Genomic DNA, 23,366 nt, shown 5'->3' with positions numbered 1-23,366 from the left:
TCAACCACGTAGAGGTACTGACTGGTTGAGTGGAGGGGGAAGAACCACCTGTGGAGCCCAGGGAGGAGAGAAGGCAGGGCAGGGGGCAGAGACCCAGTCCCTGCTTTCTGGCTACGCCGCGCCTGGTTAAACTCACTCTTCACATGTGCACGACGCCCCTTCTACCCCTTCACATAAAATCCTGCTATCCAGGGCAGACACAGAGTGCCTTGAAACCGTCTGGGCATTGCTAGCCTCAGTAGTAAATTCAGAGCAGGTCAGAGGCTTCCCTGCTAAAACAAACAGCAGGAGACGGGTGGCTAAATCAGCCTGGCACAAAAGGCAGTTGCGAATGGAGACTAACACCCTGTGCTGGCTTTGAGCCTAGGCTTCTGCCCAAAGACCCATGCTGCATTCCTAGGGCATAGGAAAAAGAAGAAGGCCCTTTTAGGTGCAGCCTCGGCAGGCCCTAGGCCTTTTCCTACTATTTCCTCTTACTCTGTCTCTCTTCCTTCCCTTCATTCCTTCATTCGTATTAATTAAAATCTCCATAAAACCCAGCTGACTTGGCTATTTCATATTTGGGAATTTTTCCCATGGCGACCACTTATTTTTGATATAAAATCAAGACGCTAAAATTATTTTTACAGTTTGGGCAATTCACAGTCATTGAACCCACATTTTCACGGTCACAGCGCGTGGCTCAGTGGCTCGGTCCCAGGTTCAAACTTGGCCTCAGACACTGCCCAGTTGGGTGACCCTGGGCGAGTCACTTGACCCCCATTGCCTCACCCTGACCACTCTTATGTCTTAGAACCATACACAGTCTTGATTCCAAGATGGAAGGGAAGGGTTAAAAAAAGAAAAGAAATTTCTATTATTGTAAAGAGCTACAGTGGCGGATTGATGGAAAAAATCTTTGGCATCCCCAAGGCTTAGAATCATCCTTTAAACAAGCAGGACAAACATGGCAAACACTCCAGAAGGTTCTTAGACAGCATTTGGGAAGAAGCTTTGACCAGGGACAAAGGCCCCTCCTCCCAAACCCATTTCCCAGCCACCTGGATCCTTGTGCTCCTCACCAGGTGGGCCAGTTGGCCGGCTGTCTGGTAAAGAGCTTTGTGGATCTCTTCAGGAAATCTGGTGGGTGAAGGGTCAAGTGGCCAGTTTCATGCCTCTGGGCCTTTCCCCACCACTTCCCAGGCCCCAGCACTCCGCTTGGGCGCAGCAAGGACCCCCACCCCCCCTTGGGCGCAGCAAGGACCCTGCCCCCCCTTGGGCGCAGCAAGGACCCTGGCCCTCGCTTTGGGTGCAGCAAGGACCCCGGCCCCCCCTTGGGTGCAGCAAAGACCCCGGCCCCCCCTTGGGTGCAGCAAGGACCCCGGCCCCCCCTTGGGCACAGCAAGGACTCCACTCCCCCTTGGGTGCAGCAAGGACCCCGCCCCCCCCTTGCGTGCAACAAGGACCCCAGCCTCCCTTTTGGGCTCAGCAAGGACCTCGGCCCCCCCCTTTGGGCACAGCAAGGACTCCACTCCCCCTTGGGTGCAGCAAGGACCCTGGCCCCCCCTTGGGCTCAGCAAGGACCTCGGCCCCCCCTTTGGGCACAGCAAGGACTCCACTCCCCCTTGGGTGCAGCAAGGACCCCCGCACACCTGTGGAGTAGCCAGCCATAGCAATGGATCAGAGAACTCAGTCCTCATGGCAGGTGGATGGGGAGGCCGCTGAGATCAGGAATGAACAGTTCAACAGAAGAGGGGAGAGAAGTTAGAGTCAGCAGGCTTGAGGGTGAGGAGGAGCCTTGGGAAAAGGCCTTCAATGGGACCATAAAGGAATTATGAGAGTTTTGAGGCAGCTGGGTGATGCCGGGGAGAGAGGGCCTGGGGTCAGGGAGATCTGAGTTCAAGTCTAGCCTCGGACACACTGGCTTGTGTCCCTGGGGGAGTCATTGAACCCTGTGCCTCTGTTTCCTCAAATGTAAAATGAGCCAGAGAAGGAAATGCAAACGACTCCAGTAACTTTGCCAAGAACACCCCAAAGGGGATCCTGGAGGCCTGGAGGTGACAGAAAACGCTGAAACGCAACCAGCGTTGGAGAGATCCCTTTCAGGCGCTTTGGAGGAGTCCTGCGGAGGAGGCTGAGGTGTGGCTCTGACTTGCCCAGATTCCTTTAGAGGGCGTCAAACTGTTAAGATGGGATTTGGGCTGAGGAAAGAACAATAGGGAACATATAAATAAGTTCAGCTTTAGTTTGGGAAGGAAGGAATAAGGGTTTAGGAGTAAACTACACTTATAACTAAGCTATATTACTAAGCTAAGCATTAACTTCCAATATCCAAGTCTCACTCCTGTAAACCTTAAAATTTCTTAGACTTACAAATGTTGGAAATTTCACCATTGGGAAATTTCATACTTGAAAAATTTCCTATTGATAATGGGAACGCTATTGGAATGTGAACCCCATTGGCATGGGAGGTTCCTCCTCCTCCCTTCTTAAGATTACTTTAGGACAGAAACCTTTTGCTGAACAATGGAAAGGGCTTTGACCTATGCTTAAGCACAGAACAGGAATTTCTTTGAGTCATGATTGATTTTAGAATTGATACAATAGAGATACTTGGAATGACAGAATCAGGTCTTGGAAAATACAATCTCCACCCTACTCAGTCCTAACAGGATTTAGGAAGGGCTGCAGCATAGATCAAAATTTAATTATTCCAATCTCTACCCTACTCAGGGTAACAGGATTTAGGAAGGGCTGTAGCAAAGGATCAAAGATTTAATTATTTGAGAATATGACCTCCAACAGACATGTGCAAAGCCAGAGACCTCTGGGCGGTCCTGGGTTAAGCTAGAGCCACCATTGGCACAGGGAAAATGATGGACAGTGATTGGTAGATGTGAGAACTGAGGGGAGGGAACTTGGATGGGTTCCTTAAAGATAGAGGGGTCTGAGGACTGAAGAGTGGTTGGAGAGTTTTGGCTCTGAGTGGTTGGAGAGGTGCTCTGAGAAGCTTGCTCTGAAGGAAGCTGAAGGTGGGGGCCCCTGAGACTGTTTCTCCATTTTGGTCATGTGAGTAATAGGGACTGATCTCCTTTCTTTGCCCCAGCTATCTAAGGGCTTGGGCCTTTTGGCCCAGCCTAAACAGAGGGGGTATTTAAGCCCTATTCCCTTCTCTCCCTTTCTCTCTCTCTCTATCTCTAATTCCTTTCTTCCTCCTGTTTGTAATTAAACTCTATAAAAGGTTGACGGCTGACTTGAGTTTTCATTTAGGAATTACATAGCTGAATTCCTTGGCGACCTTAAATTAATATATATCAGTCTTTTAAAGTGATTTCCTTGTCACACTCCCGGAGTCCGACCACATAGGGCCAGGATGCCAAGTTGGCAGATGTCCAGGCAGGCCCAGAGATCTTCTCACTGATGTGGCCAGCAGCCAGATCTAAACCCTCTTTCCTCTGCTGGTCACAGGGAGAATCCTCTTCAAGCCGTAGGTCCTTCCAGAAGAGCAGACTGTTGAAGCAACTGTTGGGCACAGAATTTCCCCAGATCCCCAGGCTCAGGCTCCTGTCAATCACTCTCTGAGGTTTGCACTCTCAGTTTTTGCAAACCTTTCCTCCTTTATCCCCAAACTGAGACAAGATGAGGATGACGTGGCTGGCTCAGGCTCTGGCAGTGAGTATGAGGCCAGATTGGAGCTTCAGGGCTGCCCCCTGTGGAAAAAGGGGGAGCGCGAGCTGCGGGTTTTTTTTCTGACGTCCTGTTTAAGACCGTTTGTTGCCGTTTTCTCCTTCACACTAAGCGTCGCCAGTCTTTAAGAGAAAACCAATGAGATACGCCCATCATGAGGGGGAGGAACTCGCCCGGAGGAGCACTTGTGTGGGGGTCCTGGGAGACGGGGGGGGGGGGGGGGGTGGGGGGGGGCGCTGGACCATCCTGCAGCAGGGATTGGCTCTGAGGGGGAGCCCGCGCTGGTCCCCCGTGGTGAATCTGTTCTGCTCTCTACCTGGCAGGTGCCTCTGGTGCTTGGTGAAGAATATTTCCAGATACGTCACAGACATTAAGCTTTTGCCTCCCAATATCAAGGACAAGATGATCAAAATAATGAGTTTTCAAGGGCGAATCACAGATTCCAATATCAGCGAGGTAAGAACTCCCTCTCGTCAAAATTAAACCCATTCTCGATTACCTGTTCTACATTGGGGGAACAGAATAGACTGTCTGTACTCTGCTGGGGTGGGCTCTGTGGCATGTTATGTAGACATAGGATGTACATGGGAGTTCATTCTAGGAAGGATCGTGCTTAAAATGTAGCAGGACCTCCATTTTCCTGTCGCCTCAGCAAAAGGGTTCCATTTCCGGCTATTCCCACATTTCTTCCACTTGTTTCCCCGACTTCCTCAGACCCCACCGCCAGGCGTCTCCTCCCCACATCACTCACCTCAAGTCCCGAGTCCCTGCCCCAGTTCTGGAAAGCCAGCGGCTCCTTTGGGGGTGCCCTGTTGTGTGAAAGAGGCCATGGTCGTGCTGGCCCTGTTTTTCCGGGGGGCCTTTGACGTCCACCTATTTTATCTGTCGATCTATTGTTTGTTTATTTTATCTCTTTATTTTTGTTTCTGCTCTTGCTGGGGTCTGGTTCTGTAATCTGGTCCTTCTGCTTTCGTAGCTCTTGAGAGCATAGCCATAGCTCACATGGTAACATAAACCCAGTGTTGCCTCCCCCAGTTCTTGACTTAGACATGACTCCATTTCCTGCTTTGAAATCTGTGCCCACCTCGCTGCCTCTTTGAAAGGAGGCGGCGCTGGCCAAAGCCCAAAGCTTCGGGAAGGGCGCCTGCCCCCCAGAAAGGGAAGAAGCCAGAGAGAGGGAGCCCCCCCCCATGCCAGAGGCTCCAAGGACTCCCGTACCTAAAAACAGCCCTTGGTGCCCTCTCCGGGGGACTGGGGGGGACAGGGCAACTAGGAAATAATTGAGAGGAGGCAGTGCTGGAATGAAGAGGGAGGCAGCCTTAGTTCTGCAGAGGCCTTCTCCATTATCAGGCTCCTGGGCAGGGGCAATCCCCACCTCCCCTCCCCCAAAAGAAACTGCCCCTGCCCTCCAGGATCTCTCTGTCTCTCCCCTTCCCGGCAGTCTTTGAGTCACTGCTGTGGGCTGGCCATGGCGGATAGTGAAGTGACTGGCCCGGGGTCCACCGCTAGGAGGCGTGGGGAGGGGCAGATTGGAACCCGGGACCTCCCTCCCCTGAGCCCCCCAGCTGCCCGCAGGACCTTCGCCAGCATCGGAGCGGCCCAGGGCAGCTTCGGCGGGAAGTTCCCGTGGATGGTAGGGCGGCTGCTCTTGGCTGGGGAAGCCCCTCGTGAATGGCTGGGGGGCCACTGGACATCCCCCATCAAGCCTGAGCCAGGCGGGGCTTTCCTCAGAGCCACGCAGCAAGCCGGCAGGTCTGGGGAAATCCGTCCTTCTTCACTGTTATCCCGGCTGGCTGTGGGTCCTCCTGGCCTCCTGGATCTTCATCTTTATTCTCATATTTTAAGTTTAGAGACTTCAAGGAATCTGCCTCGAGGGTCCTTCTCTGGCCCCGGGGTGGGGGTGGGGCTGGCCAGCATGGTCTGTGGCGGCAGAGGGGGCGGGCCTTGGTCCTGCTCTGTGCGCATGCCTAGAGACTAGCCCCGCCTCCGAGGGCACCTGCCTGGCTGCTGGGGCGGGGCCCTCTTGGTGAGGCCAAGGCGCCGGGAGTGAGAAGAGTCTCTTTTTCTAGATTTTGCACCCCCAAGTGGAGTCTCTGGACCTGCGAAGCTGCGACGTTTCCGATATCGCGTTGTTGCAGCTCCGCAACTGCAGGAAACTGAAGAAGTTGAATCTGAGCTCCTCCAGGGAGAGCCGCAGCGCCATCACTTCGGAAGGTGCGTGTAAGTGGCTCCGCGGGCGGATCTGGCCGGCTGGCCTCGGGGATCCCCCTCTCGGGTCGTGGCCGCCCCTCCCTGGCACACGAGGGAGCCTGGAGCAGCCCTGGCTCAGCGGCCCCCACCTAGGCCTGCCTGTGGCTCTCCCGGCTCCTGGGCCCGAGCCTAGGCACACGGGGGGGGGGGGGGGGGGGGGAGGGGGAAGAGACCCTGATCTGGGGGACACAAGAAGCAGTCTTTGCCGAAGCAGCTGTGAAGGCGCTTCTTTTGGTGCAGACAGAAGGTGTCAGGAAGGGGAGGTGAACAGGCCGCCCTGCCAGAAAACGGGGCTGGTCTAGGCCGAGGCGGAGGGCCAGACAGAAGGGCGGACCCTTTGTATGAATGAGGGCACTTTCCAGGTCCAGGCCCCAGACAGCGCTTGAATGTCCCGGTTGTGTTACTGTCAAAGATTTTATAGGAGGACAGCAGGGTTCTGGTCTCAACCCGGAAAGGGCCTCAGAAGCCTTGAATCCGGCCTTCCCTTCCATTTTACAAATGAAGAAACCGAGGCCCAGAGAAGGCCCAGTGGTTCCCGGCTGGGGAGGGGCGGATTCTAGCAGCACCGTTGAATCCCGGTTTTTGACTCCAGAAGCAGCGCCAGGAGAGCAACGTTGGAAGAAAAGCCTCCCACTCTAAATAGGCCTTCTTGGAAAAATGCTTCGGGGGCAGCTGGGGAGGATGGGGAGGATCAGAGGATGGAGATCCAGGCCTAGAGACGGGAGGTCCTGGGTTCCAATCTGGCCTGCAACACTTCCCAGCTGGGTGACCCTGGGCAAGTCACTTGACCCCCATGGCCCAGCCCTTACTGCTCTCCTGCCTTGGGGCCAACACACAGTATTGATTCCAAGACGGCAGGGGTGGGGCTAACAAAAGAAGAGAAAAATGCTTCCTTGTTTGCCCAGCGTCCATGGAGCCCCCTGGGCTGTAGAAGGCCTCTTGAGGCAGAGTGAGAGCATGATGAAAACGGTGATGCTGCAAATGCTTAACTGGACCAAAGACAAGTGTTACACAGTGCAGTTCAACAGACAGCGTTGACATTTCCTCCGACACTGAAGCCAAGAAGCCAACAGAACAAGTCAGAGCCGGCTTTGTGGTATTGAGTCCCTTCCGAGGTGTAGACAGGCCGTGGCTGGCCTCAGGTCTCTGCACGGGAAGGTGGTCTCTCCTTTCCATTCCCGCTCCAGAGGGCGGAAAGAGAACACCCGACTTCCTGGGACAAACACGCCGAGCCCAGCAAAGACGTTCTCTCAGCGATGGTCCCCCTGAAACCGGCTTCCTCCCCGGCCTTCTGGAGCCACGAATCGGTCGTCGTCGTGATTAGGGTCCTTTGTTTCAGCGTGCTGGGTCCGCCGATTTCTGTCTTCTTTAGTTTCAGAAAGTCCTCAGAATGGTGTCTTTTTGTCACCTTGATGCAGCAGTGGGACTTGTTCTCTGGCTCTGCGTACTGTATACATCTTCAGGAAGTCGTCCGTTCTCCCGTCTTTTAAAAACTCTCACCTTTTGTCTCAGGCTTGATACTCATTTCTTAGCAGCCCAGTCCAGGACTGCCAGCACTGACATATAACAAGCCCTTCGGAAGTGCTCGAACGTAGTTGTTTTATGTGATAAGAAATGTGATTGTAAAGTACAGGAAAAAGTCATTTGTGAGACACCAATCGGAGCTCGAGCTTGAATTGACCGTCGTCCCATTTGTACTTGGAAAGCTGCAGGTTTCTTCCAATTCTAAAGAAAACTGGGAAATTCTTCTTGTTGAATGACCTTCAAAACAAGTTGAAAAGACCCCAAATAAGTGGGCTTTGTGGTGGCGTTAGTGTGGCGTCTTCATTTCTTTACCAGGAAACGCCCACGTGCCACGTTCTTTGTTCCTGGTGAGTAGCTGGGCCGTGGGGACATTGGCATCCCCAGAGAAGGCCCAGGCTGACTGCTTTGCTTCTTGGCGTTCTCGGTCACGTCTGGCAGCGTTTGGGCTCTTTGAGCTCCGGCCTCTCGTGGCGTGGCCCGTGACGCCTCGTCTCCCTTTTGCCCACCAGGGATCAAAGCCGTGGCCTCGTCTTGCGCGTTCCTCTACGAAGCCTCCTTGAAAAGGTGCTGCAATCTCACAGATGACGGCGTCCTCGCTCTTGCCCTCAACTGTCCGCTGCTGAAGATAGTGGACTTGGGCGGCTGCTCGCGTCTCACGGACGTGTCCTTGCGGGCCCTCGGGGAGCACTGCCCGTCCTTGCAGAGCGTGGACTTCTCCGGCACTCAGGTAAGGCGACGGGAGCTCCGACCACCGACCTCTCTAGAACCTGCGGCCCGTAAGTTCTTCTTCCACTTGTTCGTTTCCTCTGGCTTTACACTGAAGACGTAAATGTGCTCAGGCTTTAGCCCGAAATGGAAACAAAGGTATGAATCGTATTTTCTCAGGAAAATGAAAGAAAACTCTCCCAAGTGCTTTCTGCAAAGCCTGGAGCTGTCTAAAATGGGTTCAAGGAGGACCTCAGACACTGTGTTCTGTCCAAGTCACTCCACCTCTGTCTGCCTCAGTTTCTTCAGCTGTAAAATGAAAATGATAGCACCTGCCAGTGCTGTTGTTCGCGCAGAGGAGATCTTTATAAGTGGCTCGTGCCGTTCTGAGCACCTCCTAGGCGCTCAGCAATGGCCCCGCCCCTTCCCTTCCTCTCTCTTTTGAAAGAGCAGATAGCCCTCATCTTTCCCCTCATAATGGAATTCTCTTTCCCTCTGCCTAGGTAACTGACCGTGGGGTGGTTTCACTTGTGAGTGGACTCTGCGCTAAGAGATTAGAGGTAATTTTTCACCTATTTGAAGAGATAAAACAAGATTTTTTTTGAGTTTTGCATCATTATTTATCTATTTTTTGAGGATGTTACTGAGTCCATTTAGAACATCATTCCTTCGTTACCAGGATCCTATTCCTTCCCTCCCTCCCCTCCCCCTTCCTGTGGCCGACACGCAGTTCCGCTGGGTATTACGTGTGTCCTTGATCAGAGCCCATTTCCGTGTTGCTGGGGTGAAGCAAGATCTTTGAAAGAAGAATTCTAAAATGTGTGTTAAATGAAATGAATGGTAGATGAAAAATGAGATAAAAACTGCGGAATAAAGAATCAGAAAGGGAAATAGCAGCTTGTTGTAAAGCGTACACAGCCTTTCGCAGGCAGCAAACTCTTGGAAAACTAGAATGGACTAAATTGAAGCGACCGCGACTCAACGAGACAACAAGAAATAGTAAAACAAAGGCTCCAATACAGAGCAAAAGCAACTGGCCTGGGAAACAGGTGAAAGAGAAATAATGCAAGACTCACTGAGCCATTGGGGGTTTTCTTGGCAGAGATCCTTGAAGTGGGCCATTTCCTTTTCTCGCTTATTTTACAGATGAGAAAACTGAAGCCGACAAGTTTAAGTAACTTGCCCAGGCTCACTCAGCTAGTAAATGTTCGAGGTAATATTTGAACTCGGCTCTTCTTGACTCCAGGCCTGGCGCTCCATCCACTGTGCTGTCATACTGTAAGAAACGACTAGGAGAGATGCTCAGAAAAACAGGACAAGACCTCCGTGAACAGATGCAAAGTGGAGTGAGAAAAACTGGGCGCCCATCGGGCACAGTAACAGCAACGCTGTCATGAAGATCACCTGGGAAAGAGTTGGATCCGTGCCATGATCCAGAGCACAGGGAAGAAAACGTTCTGTGCCCGCCAGAGAGGAAACTCCGCTAATGGAAGCATAGCTTTGTTTGTCTTTATTCTTGCATGATCTTTGCATCATTGATCATTTGTTTGCTGGGCAGGGCCGGGGGGGGGGGGGGGAGGAGAGAGTCTGGAACCCAGAATTTAAAAGGAAAAAGGGCTAAACATGGAACAAAAGAGCAGTTGAGCCTTTCTTTCTACATTGACTTTCCACCAGAACAGAATGAGAGTTCCTGGAGGGCAGTTGTTTTTCTATAAGGGCTAACAGATGCTTTTGTCCCCCATTTTGCCATCCTTTAGGCTGGCAGAAGGAAGACCAGGTCACTTTGCAGATTTCCATGAAGACTATTCCCCTTCAGCAGCCTTTGACGTGCACTGTGCTAGGCCCTGAGGACACAGATCCAAAGCAGGAGATGTTCCAGGCTCCCAAGGACTTTACTTTATCACAGGGAAGACAATAGGTACTGCTAAATAGCCATACAACATGGCGGGAAAGAAAAGACTTCTATCAGTGTGCGCATGACAATATGTACAAAGTGGTTCAATGCCCAGGGAGGGATCACAAAAAGCTTCCTGGTGAAGATGGTGTCCAGGGAGAATCTTAAAGGCAGAGACAGGAGAAGAGCCAGCGGCACCCAGTCCCTGAAGAACTGAGAAGCTCCGTTTGGCTGGGTTACTGAGTGCAGGAGAGAGGTTCACCCAAAGAGGTTGGCCAGGCGGCTTGGAGCCTGGCTGCAGAGGCAGCACGAACTGAACCAGGGTGCTTGTCGTTCATCGAGAGGCAAGAGGAAGCCTCCAGACTTAGCTGGTTCTAGTCAGGCTCACCTGGTGAAATCTTGGCTTATGGCAAGTACTGTGGCAGTAGGGCAGAGATGAACCGGACTGGGGAAACAATCGAGATGGGGCCACCAGTCAAGGGACTGTAGAAGGAATCCGTGTAGAAGCGATGGCCTGGGTGCCTCCACTTCCCTTCTTCCCGCTCTCAGGTCTCTGCAGTCCGGCCTCCAACTTCATCCTTCAGCCAAAGCTGCCTTCACTCTGGCCAAATCTGATGAACTTTCTCCCTCCTCGTCACTCTTGGCCTCTCTCCACTCTTGGACATCGCTATTGTTCACCTTTTTCTTGAAATTCTTTTCTCTTGGGTTTGATGATGCTGTTCTCCCTTGGTTCTTCTGCCCCTGACTCTTCCTTGCCATTCCCTTTGTCCAGATTAAGCCTGTTAACCTAACCATGGGTGTCTTCCCAGGCTCTTTCCTGGGCCGCCTTCTCTTCCCAACTTCATTGGCTCCCATGAATTCCAATTTCGTGTCTTTGCAGATGTCTCAGATGTCTTCATCCTGACCTAGCTTCTTGCCTTCAGCTTCACATCTGCCCACGACATCTTGACCAGGAGGTGCTGTGGCTGTCTTAAACTCAATACATCCCAAAAGGAACTTCTTATCTGGCCAACTATCAGCCTTCGAACCAAATGGGCCGCAGGTCTGCTGCCATGACAATGGCATCAGGCAAACGGCTCTGCAGCAAAGATGTTTAGTACCATTGGGAGAGAGGGAGAAGTCACCCACCCGTGTGGGGATTACGTGGACCTGAGCCCAGGGAGGAGAAGATGACGGATTTTATAGAATTTCAAGAAAGAAGCAGACGGGCTCCAAAAGATTGGGAGATGGGGAGCAGCCACTTGGAACGTAAACCAAGATGTAGCTTTGATGACAGAAATGGGGCACTGTTCAGGACATGCCGACCATTTCTGGGGCAACATGATGGTTGTATGCAGAACATATAGCAGATTGATCCTGATCTTCTCAGGCAATTCTCTGTGTGTGTGTGTGTGTGTGTGTGTGTGTGTGTGTTTTATTTAGACAAATTTTCCTTGGTTATATAATTCATGCTCCTCTCATTCCCCCTCTCCCAGAGTTGACAAGCAGTTCCACTGGGTTATCCATGTATCATGGTTCAAACCCTATTTCCATGTTATTCATAAGTGCAGTAGAGCGATTCTTTAACATCACAACCCCAATCCTATCCCCATTTAACTACATGATCAATCCTATGGTTTTCTAATGCGTTTCTGCTCCCACAGTTCTTCCTCTGTGGATGTGGATGTGGATACTTTCTTTCTCATAAGTCCCTCAAGATTGTCCTGGGTCATTGCATTGCTGCTAGTATCAAAGTCAGTTACATTCAATTGTGCTACAATGTATCCGTCTCTGTAAATGTTCTCCTGGTTCTGCTCCTCTCACTCTGCATCACTTCCTGGAGGTTGTTCCAGTTCACGTGGAATCCCTCCAGTTCATCATTCCTTTGGGCACAATAGTATTCCATCACCAACAGATACCATAATTTGTTCAGCCATTCCCCACTGTAAAAAAAGCTGTTCTAAATATATTTGTACCTATGGGTCCTTTTCCTCTTTTTTTCCTCCTTTTTGGTGTATAGAACTAGTAGTGGCATCATTGGGTCAAAGGTTATATTCTGTTGAATGAATTTTTTGACGTTTTCCCAATTTCTCTTCACAATGATTGGACCAAATCATAACTTCACCAACAAAGCATTCGTATGCCTGTTTTCCTACAGCCCCACAAATAGCAGTTATCTTCCTTCTTTGTCAACATTACCAATCTGATGATTATGAGACAGAATCTCAGAGCATTTTCATTTCCTCCAATGAAGCATTCATTCATATGTTGTCGGTATCTTGGATCATAGTTTTCAGTAAGCTGAAAGACTCCAGCAGGGACAACCAAGTGACTATCAGTTCAATAACAGAATCCTTTTATGGTTTCATTTGTATGGCACTGAAGAAGTACATTAATTTAGGTTCATTGTCAGTTTAATGATGATAAAACAATGGACGTTTTTTCAGTGATTTTGATCCGTATTTTGCTCAAGAGTGTTTTGTAGTTCTAGCCAGCAGATATTTCAGACATTCTGTGGTGAGTTTGAATGAAATCTCAGATCCAGGCTCTCGGGGTGAGCCCCCTCCTGGGTATGTTGAGGCAGCCCCCCATGTACCGTCCTGATGGAAACCCTCAGAGAGGCAGAGTGCATTCATTTTGCTAGTCACAGTCTCCATCTATTCGGTCAGCTCCCAGGGAATTGTGCCCAGAAAGCTGGTCACCGTTTAGCTCCACATCTGCTCTGGAATAATCGGGATTCCCTTGTTAGTCTAGAGCATCCCCCCAGGGTGTCCCCAGGAGAACCTTCCTGATCAGAGCAGTCCCTGAAACAGAAGATTCACAGTCTTCAGTGTGGAATATGACCTCGCACCCATCTGAAAACCATGACCAGCTACAAAACAAAACGTTCCCAAAGAAGAACGTGGCACTGGCTGGCTTGGAATGTTGGTGTGGAAACGTTTACCGGGGTTTGCACTATTATTCAGCTCGATGCAGTTGCGCTTGTGAAGTCGATGCTGTCGACAAAATCAGAAAAGAAACTCCAGGAGCCACGGAGGGAAAAGATCCATTCAGTCAATAAACATCTATAAAGCTCGGGCGATTCCCAGGCACTGGGCTACGGTAAGACAGCCTCTGCCCTCGAGGAGCTCACAATCGACGAGCCATAACATTTGAATTCCAGCGGATAGACACCAGTCAAGAAGACATGAGTTCAAATTCAGTCTTAGGTACTCATTGGCTGGGTTGCTCTGGACACGTCACTGACCACTTTGCCTCATTTTTCTCATCTGTAGAATGATGATGATAACAGCCTCCGACTCCTAATTACTATGAGGACCAAATGAGATAGTAAGTGCAAACTTTTAGCCCCGTGCCTGGCACATAGTAGGCCCTAAATCAGTGTTAGCTCTTACTGGTTTTTTAGCTCTTACTGTTTATAATGTGTTCCTATTATTACGACCTGAGCGCGGGGGGCTTTTACCGTCAACGTGAAGCGGCGCCGGGCTCGGTGCTTTTCTAGTACTAAACACACCTGTGTGAACCCTGCAGGTTTTTGCTCTCGTGCCAAAGTTTATCTAACTTTCCCCCATCCAGGGCACAGCTAGTTGTCATGACTGAATACGTGGAGATCGTTATTGCGCTTTTCTCCTCCAAGAACGCTTCCCCGTGCAGGCGTGTAGCGGCTTCTTTGGGCCCAGGGTCTGTGCATAAGCCCTCCGTCGAAGGAGGACGGACTTAGATGATGAGTCGGCTTCTGAATGGTCAGTCGGGGCTGCACGGGCTGAGTGTTCCACTGGGATTAAGTTAATTAGGCGGTTTGTACTGACGCCTAAGGGGCCTGCGCTTCTGTCCATGTTTATTCAATAAGAACCGCCCCTGGCTTCCATCGAGGAGCCACCTTCACTCTAATTTTGTCGTCGTTCTTCCCGTTTCTGTCCTAGGAGATTCACATGGGCCACTGTGTGAACCTGACCGATGGTGCTGTGGAGGCTGTCCTGACTTGCTGCCCTCAGATACACATTTTGCTTTTTCACGAGTGCCCCCTCATCACAGGTGAGTGTGCTGGCGCTGCTCCGGCCGGCTGCGTGGGATTGCCTTTCACGATCGGTTTTTGTCCAGCGTCCGTGTGCCGTTGGGACGAAAACCGAGAAATGTCGATCGACGGTCCCTGTCGGCTTTTGTTGATCGCAATGTCGTCCATGCACCTCGTGTAAACGGAGCGAGGTCTCGGGCAGAGCCGCCGCCATCCTTCAGGCGCTCCCGTGGGCCGCAGAAGAGCAGGCCGGCGTCTGGCCCCCGCCATCTCTCAACGTGTGCCCGCGATCGCGCTCGGCGCCCCCACGTCACCATCGGCCCCCTCTGCCTCTCCCACCGTCGGGGTCTTTCCATGAGTCTCGGCTTCTCATTAGGGAGCCAGAGGACTTAAGCTCCGGGGTTTGGCCTGAAGCGGTTACCGACCGGGTCGCCGGGCCGGCCCTTTCCCGCGCCACACTTCACAGGCATCAGTTCTGTGGCTCCCAGCATTCCTCGTAGCCCAACTCTGGCCGCCAGACGTTGCTCCAACGCGCCGGGTCTTTGTCCGCAAGTGACGTCTGCGCTGTTAAATAGGCTGCCTCGCCTTGGGTCCGGGAACGCCCCTCCTGGTCTGGACCCCAGAGAGATCACACGAAGGGGAGAACCCTTCTAGCTGCTCCTTCTGTGATGGCAAACAGTTGGCAGCTGAGGGGAGTCCATCCTCTGAGCCACGACCGAAGCGATCGGGGCCGTGCGCCAGCTGGTGCTGGAAGAAATGGCGAACAGGCGGATTTCGGGAAAAGCCAGCGAGAGCCGCAGGCCCAGCTGCGGAGGAACTAAGCAGAACAGACCCATGATACGGCGAAAGCGCGGCTCCTGTCAGCCACGCGTGATCGATCTGGGACAGCCGTGAAGGGCTGGTGCCGGGGATTCCCCCAGCCTGAGAGAGAACTGCTGGCGTCGGGTGGCTGCCGACCCAAGCAGGCGCGGTTTGTGCTCTTATTGGGGCTTTGCTGTTGTCTGGATGGCCAGCCTGGAAGTGATGAAAAAGCGCGAAGGACCCGTTCCCACGGCTCCCCGGCTCCCAGTGGGGGAGGGGAGAAAGGGAAGGAGACCGTCTGGATCTGATCGTTTTGGGGAATGTATATTGAAAATGATTATTACCTGTAACTGGGAAAACAAAATGTCTTTGGATTTGAAGAAAATGCTATCCACATTTGGCATCGCTTTCCTTCCAAGGAGAGAGCAGTACTAAGCCAGTGTTACTTGCATTTTTCTCTTTTAACCCTCACCTTCCACCTTAGAATCAATACTGTGTATTGGCTCCAAGGCAGAAGAGTGGTCAGGGCTAGGCTATGGGGGTCAAGTGACTTGCCCAGGGTCACCCAGCTGGGAAGTGTCTGAGGCCCGATTGGAACCCAGGACCACTGAGCTACCTAGTTGCCTCTCATTGTATTTATCAAAGAAAAACTTCAAATACAGCACCCAAAAGTTTTTCCAGCTGGCACCCGCCTTCTGAGAGTCACTGTCACCTTCTGTTTTAAAGCAAATCCTGTCTTCTTCCAAACAGAAAGTCACCTCTTTAAAAAACTTAAACCATGTAAAAACAATGTCTGGCGTTCCTGTTTTTAATGTGGCGGTCCCAGCTTGCGCCCTCTCGCCATCCCTTCCCACAAAGGCTGCCTAGCTGCCTCACCCTGTTCCCTCTCAGTCAATCAGAAAGCTCTTGCCTGGCCCGGAACCTCATCGCAGAACTGCCTACAGACACCAGAATGGCCAGACGTCTCCCGTTCTTTGTGTCCGCTCAGAGTCCCCTGTGATCTGTCTCTGAGCAGTTGTCCAGCTTCCCTTCCATCTCTGGGCAGAGGTCTGCTGCCTGCGCTCCGGGCCAGTGTTCCAGTTCTGCACAAGTCCCCAAACTCCTCTGCTTGTCTGATCTCGCCTCTTTCTCTCCTGTGCATTAAACATGTTTCTGTGGCCACCCTTTCTTAAACAAAGTTACCGGTGCAGAGAGAATCCATGGTGTGGCCGTGTCCAACAATGTATGTTTCTTTCCGACCTTGCGTCTGTCATCCTTCTATACTTGAATTTTGAATAGAACTTTGTTAGCAGATTTTGTCTTTTTAAATGTTTTCTGAACTGAATTAGAATTTTCCTAATATCATGAGGGCCACATCCGCAATTCATGAGTTAATTAATAGTCACATGAAATAAGACGGGTCATGTAATGGATAGTTGCATGATATGAAAGTTTTAAGTCAAACATATATTTTAAATTTTTGTTGATGTTTCTGTATAGTTTCTTATAAACTATGTACTAAGTATCTATTCATAAGTTCTTTTCTTTTTGTCCTATTTTCTTATGTTTTATGTGACATATTGAAATTGTCTTCTCCACTAATGTTTATTAAACTTTTGAATTTTTGAATTATTTGAATTTGAATTAGAAGAAAATGTGATTTTTCTTATGATTATTTCTCCTGAGGTTTATTTTATCAAAGATCTAGTTAGTGACCATCTAGGAAAGGAAATGTGATTACAGAGAGCCAGCTTGACTTCCTCAAGAACCAGGCATGCCAGACTAACCATTTCTCCTCTTTTGACAGGGTTATTACTAAATCAATACACAAATGCTATCTATAGCAACAATATATATAGTTTACCTAGATTTTAGCAAAGTTTTGGGAAAGTATTTCCTAGCATTCCTATGGGAAAGATGGAGGCCAGTGGACTAAGTGATCACAATTTTTGGATTCAGAACTGTGTGAATGACTAGATGCAAAGAGATGTTAGTGGTTCATTGTCACCTTGGGAGGAGTTCTGTAATGGACTATTCCAAGGATCCAGGCTTGGCCCTGAGCTGCTTAACGTTCATTTGTCTGTGATTTGGGCAAAAGCATGGATCAAATCAAATCTAACCAAGCTAGAGGAGACAGTTGATACATCGGATGTCAAAGCCAGTATCCAAAAAGGTCCTCAATGTATGGAGCATTGAGCTGAGGCCAATAACGTGGAATTCAAGAGAGGAATGTAAAGCTTTCCATGTGGTTTAAGGAAGCTGAGCCGTAAACTTAGAGTTTAGAGTATCGGAGGAAAGCTGAGCCGTAAACATAGAGTTTAGAGTATCGGAGGAAAGCTGAGCCGTAAACATAGAGTTTAGAGTATCGGAGGAAAGCTGAGCCGTAAACTTAGAGTTTAGAGTATCGGAGGAAAGCTGAACCGTAAACGTAGAGTTTAGAGTATCGGAGGAAAGCTGAGCCATAAACGTAGAGTTTAGAGTATCGGAGGAAAGCTGAGCCGTAAACTTAGAGTTTAGAGTATCGGAGGAAAGCTGAGCCGTAAACTTAGAGTTTAGAGTATCGGAGGAAAGCTGAGCCGTAAACTTAGAGTTTAGAGTATCGGAGGAAAGCTGAGCCGTAAACTTAGAGTTTAGAGTATCGGAGGAAAGCTGAGCCGTAAACGTAGAGTTTAGAGTATCGGAGGAAAGCTGAGCCGTAAACTTAGAGTTTAGAGTATCGGAGGAAAGCTGAGCCGTAAACGTAGAGTTTAGAGTATCGGAGGAAAGCTGAGCCGTAAACGTAGAGTTTAGAGTATCGGAGGAAAGCTGAGCCGTAAACTTAGAGTTTAGAGTATCGGAGGAAAGCTGAGCCGTAAACGTAGAGTTTAGAGTATTGGAGGAAAGCTGAGCCGTAAACTTAGAGTTTAGAGTATCGGAGGAAAGCTGAGCCGTAAACGTAGAGTTTAGAGTATCGGAGGAAAGCTGAGCCGTAAACGTAGAGTTTAGAGTATCGGAGGAAAGCTGAGCCGTAAACTTAGAGTTTAGAGTATCGGAGGAATGGAGATACAGCCGATTGTCTGACTGGAGAAAAAGGACAGACTGTAAACTCCCAGCTTGTAAGGAGCTCACGTTCTCACCCAAAGACAAAAAGAACCATCAAGGAAGACTTCTTCCTGGACATCAGGTGCCCCAGCCTCTAGAACGTCATAGGCACCGTCCATCGTCATGGCATAGAGAGGACAAAAACGACAGTCGATACAGGAGAGAATCTGGTCAGGAGGCAGTGTTCAAGCGTCTCTAATAGATGCTATGAATAATAGACCGACATCATCAGACTCAGCTCGCTCTGCTGGCATGGGAGGAGGCTCTTTCGAGCAGACTGTCACCACCATAAATCCTAATCAGAGCAAACGTGACCAGCCATAAATTCCGTCTTCTGCACTGCCTCAAAGACCATTCCCGTCCTCTGTGCTAGAGATCAGAGTTCAGCCGAGCTGCCCTGGGCATTCTGAGGCCAAGAGCAGAAACTCAATTTATCAGTACCAGTAAATTCCAACACACCCCGTTAGGCGCTCCTGAGCTGGTGTGCTTCCACACCCTTAATGTAAGCACTGGGACGACTTTAATAAAACCACCGTGCCGCTGGCCTCGCCGACACCACGATGATTCTTTGGGACTCTTGTTTTCATAAGTGCTGATCCATCAAGGCAGTGCAACAAAGCCCCGAGCACTTACAAAGCCCTTGTAATGCATCCGGCGTGGTGCTGAAGGCTGGTAGACAAGTGGGGTCCTCCCTCCAGGGGAGACCCCATGTTGGGAGGACCGGCCAGGCTGGTCTCGCCCATATGGTGCCCGCAGAGGATGGAGCCCCATGGTCAATGCTTCTCCATGGCACCCTTCGGAAGGTTTAGCCCCAGATTTCTGAGGATATTCTCAATCCTTTCAAAAAGGTAATAGGATGCTAGGGCTGGAAAGGACCTCACCCACCATCCAGACCAACCCTCTCATTTACAGATGAGGAAACTGAGACCTAGGAAGGCTAAGTGGCCCAAGGTGGTAAGCATCAGAGATGGGATCTGAACCAAGGTCATGCAAACCCTTTTTTTAATTTCTCAGTCTCCTTTCTGGAAGCATGTGATTTAGGGCTCTGGAATCAGCATCTCGCTATCTATGTGACCTTGGACAAGTCACCTAACTATTGGGGTCTCGTTTCCTTATGTGTAAGATGAGAGAGATGGCTTTTGAGGTTTCTTCCAGCTGTCTTTATGATCTCTGAGCTCACGAACTTCTGTGTAAAATGAATATATCATTTTTCTTCATTATAGGAGGCATATGTTTTCCCTAGACAATACTATTCATCTTGATATTGTGTCAAGATCCTCTAAAGAAAATTCTGTAGTTTAAGAACAATGTGTTGAAATAGATTTGTATAAAAAGATTTTTTATATCAGAAATGATACATTTTATTAAAATTGGAAAGAATTGCCAGAGCCTGGGGGAAATCTAAGCAAAGGGGCATTAAATGCCTTTTCAGGCGCAGAGGAAAACATCCTAGTTATGTAGATGTTGCACACGTTTGTTTGGTTTTGTTTAACATCCAACCCAAAGCTTTCCTCAGCCACCCTTCAGACATAGTCCCATAGATTTCTACTTCCTGCTGCCACTTCCGCTTCTGCTTAGGAGACGCGACTTTCTAAAATCCAAGTAGGCTTTGGAAATGGCATTTTATTTCTTGTCGAGAAAAAGTGCATCTTGTGTGGCAATAAAAGTCATATTTATGTGAGATCCAGAAGAAAAAGGCCAGTCTTGTTTACGCAAGTCAGGGAGATTGTCTTAACAGCAGGCCTTGGATCTTTTCTCGGTTTCCTAATTTTGTCCTAATTTTGATCTTGTTACGATCTTTTGATTCTAATAGAGAAGTGTTAGGGTTATGCTGATAACTGATGGAAGAACGACTGCCACATTCATAGCAAGTCATTTTGTTTTGTTCAAATAAATCCATTACATTTTTGATGCTCTTATTCGCTGCTTGCTATATTCAGTACTTCTCATTCTTCAAGAAGATATTGGGGCCCTTAGAGTCAGGAAAACCCGAGTTCAAATCCAGCATCAGCCACTTAATTATCTGTGTAACCTTGGGCAAGTCACTTAACCTCAATTTCCTAACTCTTATTTCTCTCCTGTTTTAAAATGGATACTGAGAAGGTACAGGTTTGAGGAAGAAAAAGAAATTATTTAGGATGTATAGCCATGAGACATTTGTCCTCTCCTGCTCTTCGCTCTAGTCTGAGACAAGTGTGCACTCACTTACCCAGAGGCACACGCCCAGGGTCTTCCTGATTCCAGGGCCAGCTCTCTTCCCTGGGCTGCTTCGCAGGCACGCTCTGCCTTGTCTTCCCTGTTCCCTCTCTGCTTCTGTGGCCAGTCACTGGACAGGATTTGGCAGAATCGTTATTTGGCCCCACCAGAGAGCACATCCCTGGGGAGGGAGTACGGCCCTCCCTCTCAGAGGCAATAGAAGTGGGACGTCCAGGCCTCCCGATGGCTTCTCCTCCAAGCACGGGCACTAGTGTGCCGAGTACCCCGACTTCCCTGAGCTTCCCAGCCAGCAAGCAAGCCCCATGGAAGTCGAACAGCCCAGAGACCGACCTGGGGAGCATCTTTGCCAGCAGTGACAGCCTCAGCTCAGCATGTCCCAAGGGGAGGCCGCCATCTTTCCTCCTCAACATCCTCCTTCCCTCTTCCTCTTCTCTCACATCGTGGCAGTGGCTAGATCCTATAATGGTTCTCCCATCCAGTGCCCCCTCTCTGGTGCCCCCACTCCATCCAGTGCCCCCACTCCTTCTGGTGCCCCCCCTCTATCCAGTACCCACTCTGTTTGGTGCCCGCCCTCTATCCAGTACCCACTCTGTCTGGTGCCCCCTCTGTCCGATGCCCCCACTCTGGTGCCCCGACTCTATCCGGTGCCCCTTCTCTGTCAAGTGCCATCCTGGCCTCTCCACCAGACTCTAATCATCTTACGCTGGATCTTGCTTCCATTTCTCTGAACTCAAAAGGAATCAATTCCCCCAGCCTGGGCCACGTCCTGTGATTTTTCTGCTTTTGAGGTAGTGTCTCAGGTGTATCTGGCCTTCCCCACTCTTCCTCTCGGGCCTTTCTCTCCTGCTCCTCTCCAGCCTCGTCAGATGCCACCTGTGCCCTTTGTCCCCCCCACTTGGGGACGTTCCCCCTTCCCCCCTCCCCTGCCTCTCTTTCTCAGGCTCAGGGGCCCCTCCTTCAGTTCTTGCTTCATAAGCACGAGGCCTCTTGGCTTCTGGCAGGAGGCTCATTTTGACACTCCAGGTGACTCCAGGGTTTCCCCAAGTGTTCCCATTCTCTCCCTTGGCTCCACCTGTAAACCTTAAATTTCCTTAGACTTATAAATGTTGGAAATTTCACCATTGGGAAATTTCATACTTGGAAAATTTCTTACTGATAGTCTATTGGAATGGGAACCCCATTGGCATGGGAGGTTCCTCCTCCTCCCTTCTTAAGATTACTTTAGGACAGAAACCCTTTGCTGAACAATGGAAAGGACTTTGACCTATGCTTAAGCATAGAACAGGAATTTCTTTGAGTCATGATTGATTTTAGAATTGATACAATGGAGATACTTGGAATCAATCTCCACCCTACTCAGTCCTAACAGGATTGAGGAAGGGCTGCAGCATAGATCAAAATTTAATTATTCCAATCTCTACCCTACTCAGGGTAACAGGATTTAGGAAGGGCTGTAGCAAAGGATCAAAGATTTAATTATTTGAAAATATGACCTTCAACAGACATGTGCAAAGCCAGAGACCTCTGGGCGGTCCTGGGTTAAGCGAGAGCCTCCATTCGCACAGGGAAATTGATGGATTTTTGTGATTGGTAGATGTGAGAACTGAGGGGAGGGAACTTGGATGGTTTCCTTAAAGATAGGGGAGTCTGAAGACTCAGGGTGGTGGTTGAGGAGTTTGTCTGAGTGGTTGGAGTGTACTCTGAGAAGCTTGCTCTGAAGGAAGCTGGAGGTGGAGGCCCCTGAGACTGTTTCTCCATTTTGGTCACGTGAGTGATAGGGACTGATCTCCTTTCTTTGCCCCAGCTATCTAAGGGCTTGGCCTTTTGGCCCAGCCTAAACAGAAGGGGTATTTAAGCCCTATTCCCTTCTCTCCCCTTTCTCTCTACCTCTATCTCTCTATCTCTAATTCCTTTCTTCCTCCTGTTTGTAATTAAACTCTATAAAGGTTGACTCTTGACTTGAGTTTTCATTTAGGAATTACATAGCTGAATTCCTTGGCGACCTTAAATTAATATATATCAGTCTTTTAAAGTGATTTCCTTGTCACACACCTGAAGCCTGTGGCATGGACAAGGCCCCTGGCTGGGGGCTGAATTCTGTGTCTCTGAAGCCCAGAGTGGCTCTGTGGAGAACAGAAATAGAATGTAGACTCGGGTGTGTCATTTGTCTTCTGTAGGATGCTCCAAGTCCAGACTGTTGGCTGTTTGGGAATGAAGAACTATTTAATGCTCAGTTTTATCTTTGACTTTTATTTCTTTAAAAAGACTCTACAGGGGGCAGTGAGGTTGCTCAGTGGATCGAGAGCTAGGCCTAGAGTCAGGAGGTCCTGGGTTCAAATCACTTCTCAGCTGTGTGATCCTGGGCAAGTCACTTCACCCCCATTATAACCCTTACCTTTTTTCTGCCTTGAATGCAATACACAGTACTGATAGTACTGATTCTAAGATGGAAAGTAAGGGTTTATTGGAGGTGGAGGTGGGAGACTATATGAAGATGGCCACGCCTCAGAACAGCTTTGGATCTCTGCCATAAATTTAGCTTCTGGGGGCAGCGAGGTGGCCCAGTGAAGAGTGCCAGGCCTGGAGTGAGAAGGACCTGGATTCAAATTGGGCATCAGACTCTTTGGAGCATGACCCTAGGCAAGTCACTTACTCATCATTTGCCTAGTCTGTGTTAGAGTTGTTATGAAGAGAGAAAGGGTTTACATACTTTAAAAATGAACACTTTAACTTAAAAAAAAAGAGAGCCTCCCAAAGTTGGGACACTAATGCATTGCTGGTGGAGTTGTGAATGGATCCAACCATTCTGGAGGGCAATTTGGAACTATGCCCAAAGGGTGATAAAAGACTGTCTGCCCTTTGATCCAGCCATAGCACTGCTGGGTTTGTACCCCAAAGAGATCATAAGGAAAAAGACTTGTACAAGAATATTCATAGCTGCACTCTTTGTGGTGGCCAAAAATTGGAAAATGAGGGGAAGCCCTTCAATTGGGGAGTGGCTGAGCAAATTGTGGTATCTGATGGTGATGGAATCCTATTGTGCTCAAAGGAATGATGAACTGGAGGGATTCCATGGAGACTGGAACGACCTCCAGGAAGTGATGCAGAGTGAGAGGAGCAGAACCAGGAGAACATTGTACACAGAGACTGATACATTGTGGCATGATCCAATGTAACTGACTTCTCTACTAGCAGCGATGCAACGATCCAGGACAATCTGAGGGACTTCTAAGAAGGAACACTGTCCACATCCAG

At 49.7% G+C, this 23,366-nt stretch overlaps 1 protein-coding gene across 5 annotated transcripts in view; it reads left to right on the top strand.

Moving 5' to 3' along the window:
• Nucleotides 1–23,366, top strand: part of AMN1 (antagonist of mitotic exit network 1 homolog) — a 34,266-nt gene that overhangs the window by 5,482 nt on the left and 5,418 nt on the right. For 3 of the 5 annotated variants that reach the window (XM_001376762.5, XM_056797367.1, XM_007502536.3), the window contains exons 2-6: nt 3,990–4,122; nt 5,736–5,880; nt 7,950–8,167; nt 8,649–8,705; nt 13,942–14,053. In XM_001376762.5, the coding sequence (XP_001376799.2) occupies nt 3,990–4,122; nt 5,736–5,880; nt 7,950–8,167; nt 8,649–8,705; nt 13,942–14,053 (665 nt within the window). Of the gene's footprint in view, nt 1–3,447; nt 3,563–3,989; nt 4,123–5,735; nt 5,881–7,949; nt 8,168–8,648; nt 8,706–13,941; nt 16,483–23,366 lie in introns of those variants that run through there. The other 2 variants (XM_056797368.1, XM_056797366.1) reach the window with 2 other exon arrangements.

The sequence above is a fragment of the Monodelphis domestica genome, chromosome 5 (genome assembly GCF_027887165.1).
Source record: "Monodelphis domestica isolate mMonDom1 chromosome 5, mMonDom1.pri, whole genome shotgun sequence".
NCBI classification, from domain to species: Eukaryota; Metazoa; Chordata; class Mammalia; order Didelphimorphia; family Didelphidae; genus Monodelphis; species Monodelphis domestica.
Note: the sequence above shows the minus strand (reverse complement) of the source record. Positions and strands in the feature narration are given on the sequence as shown.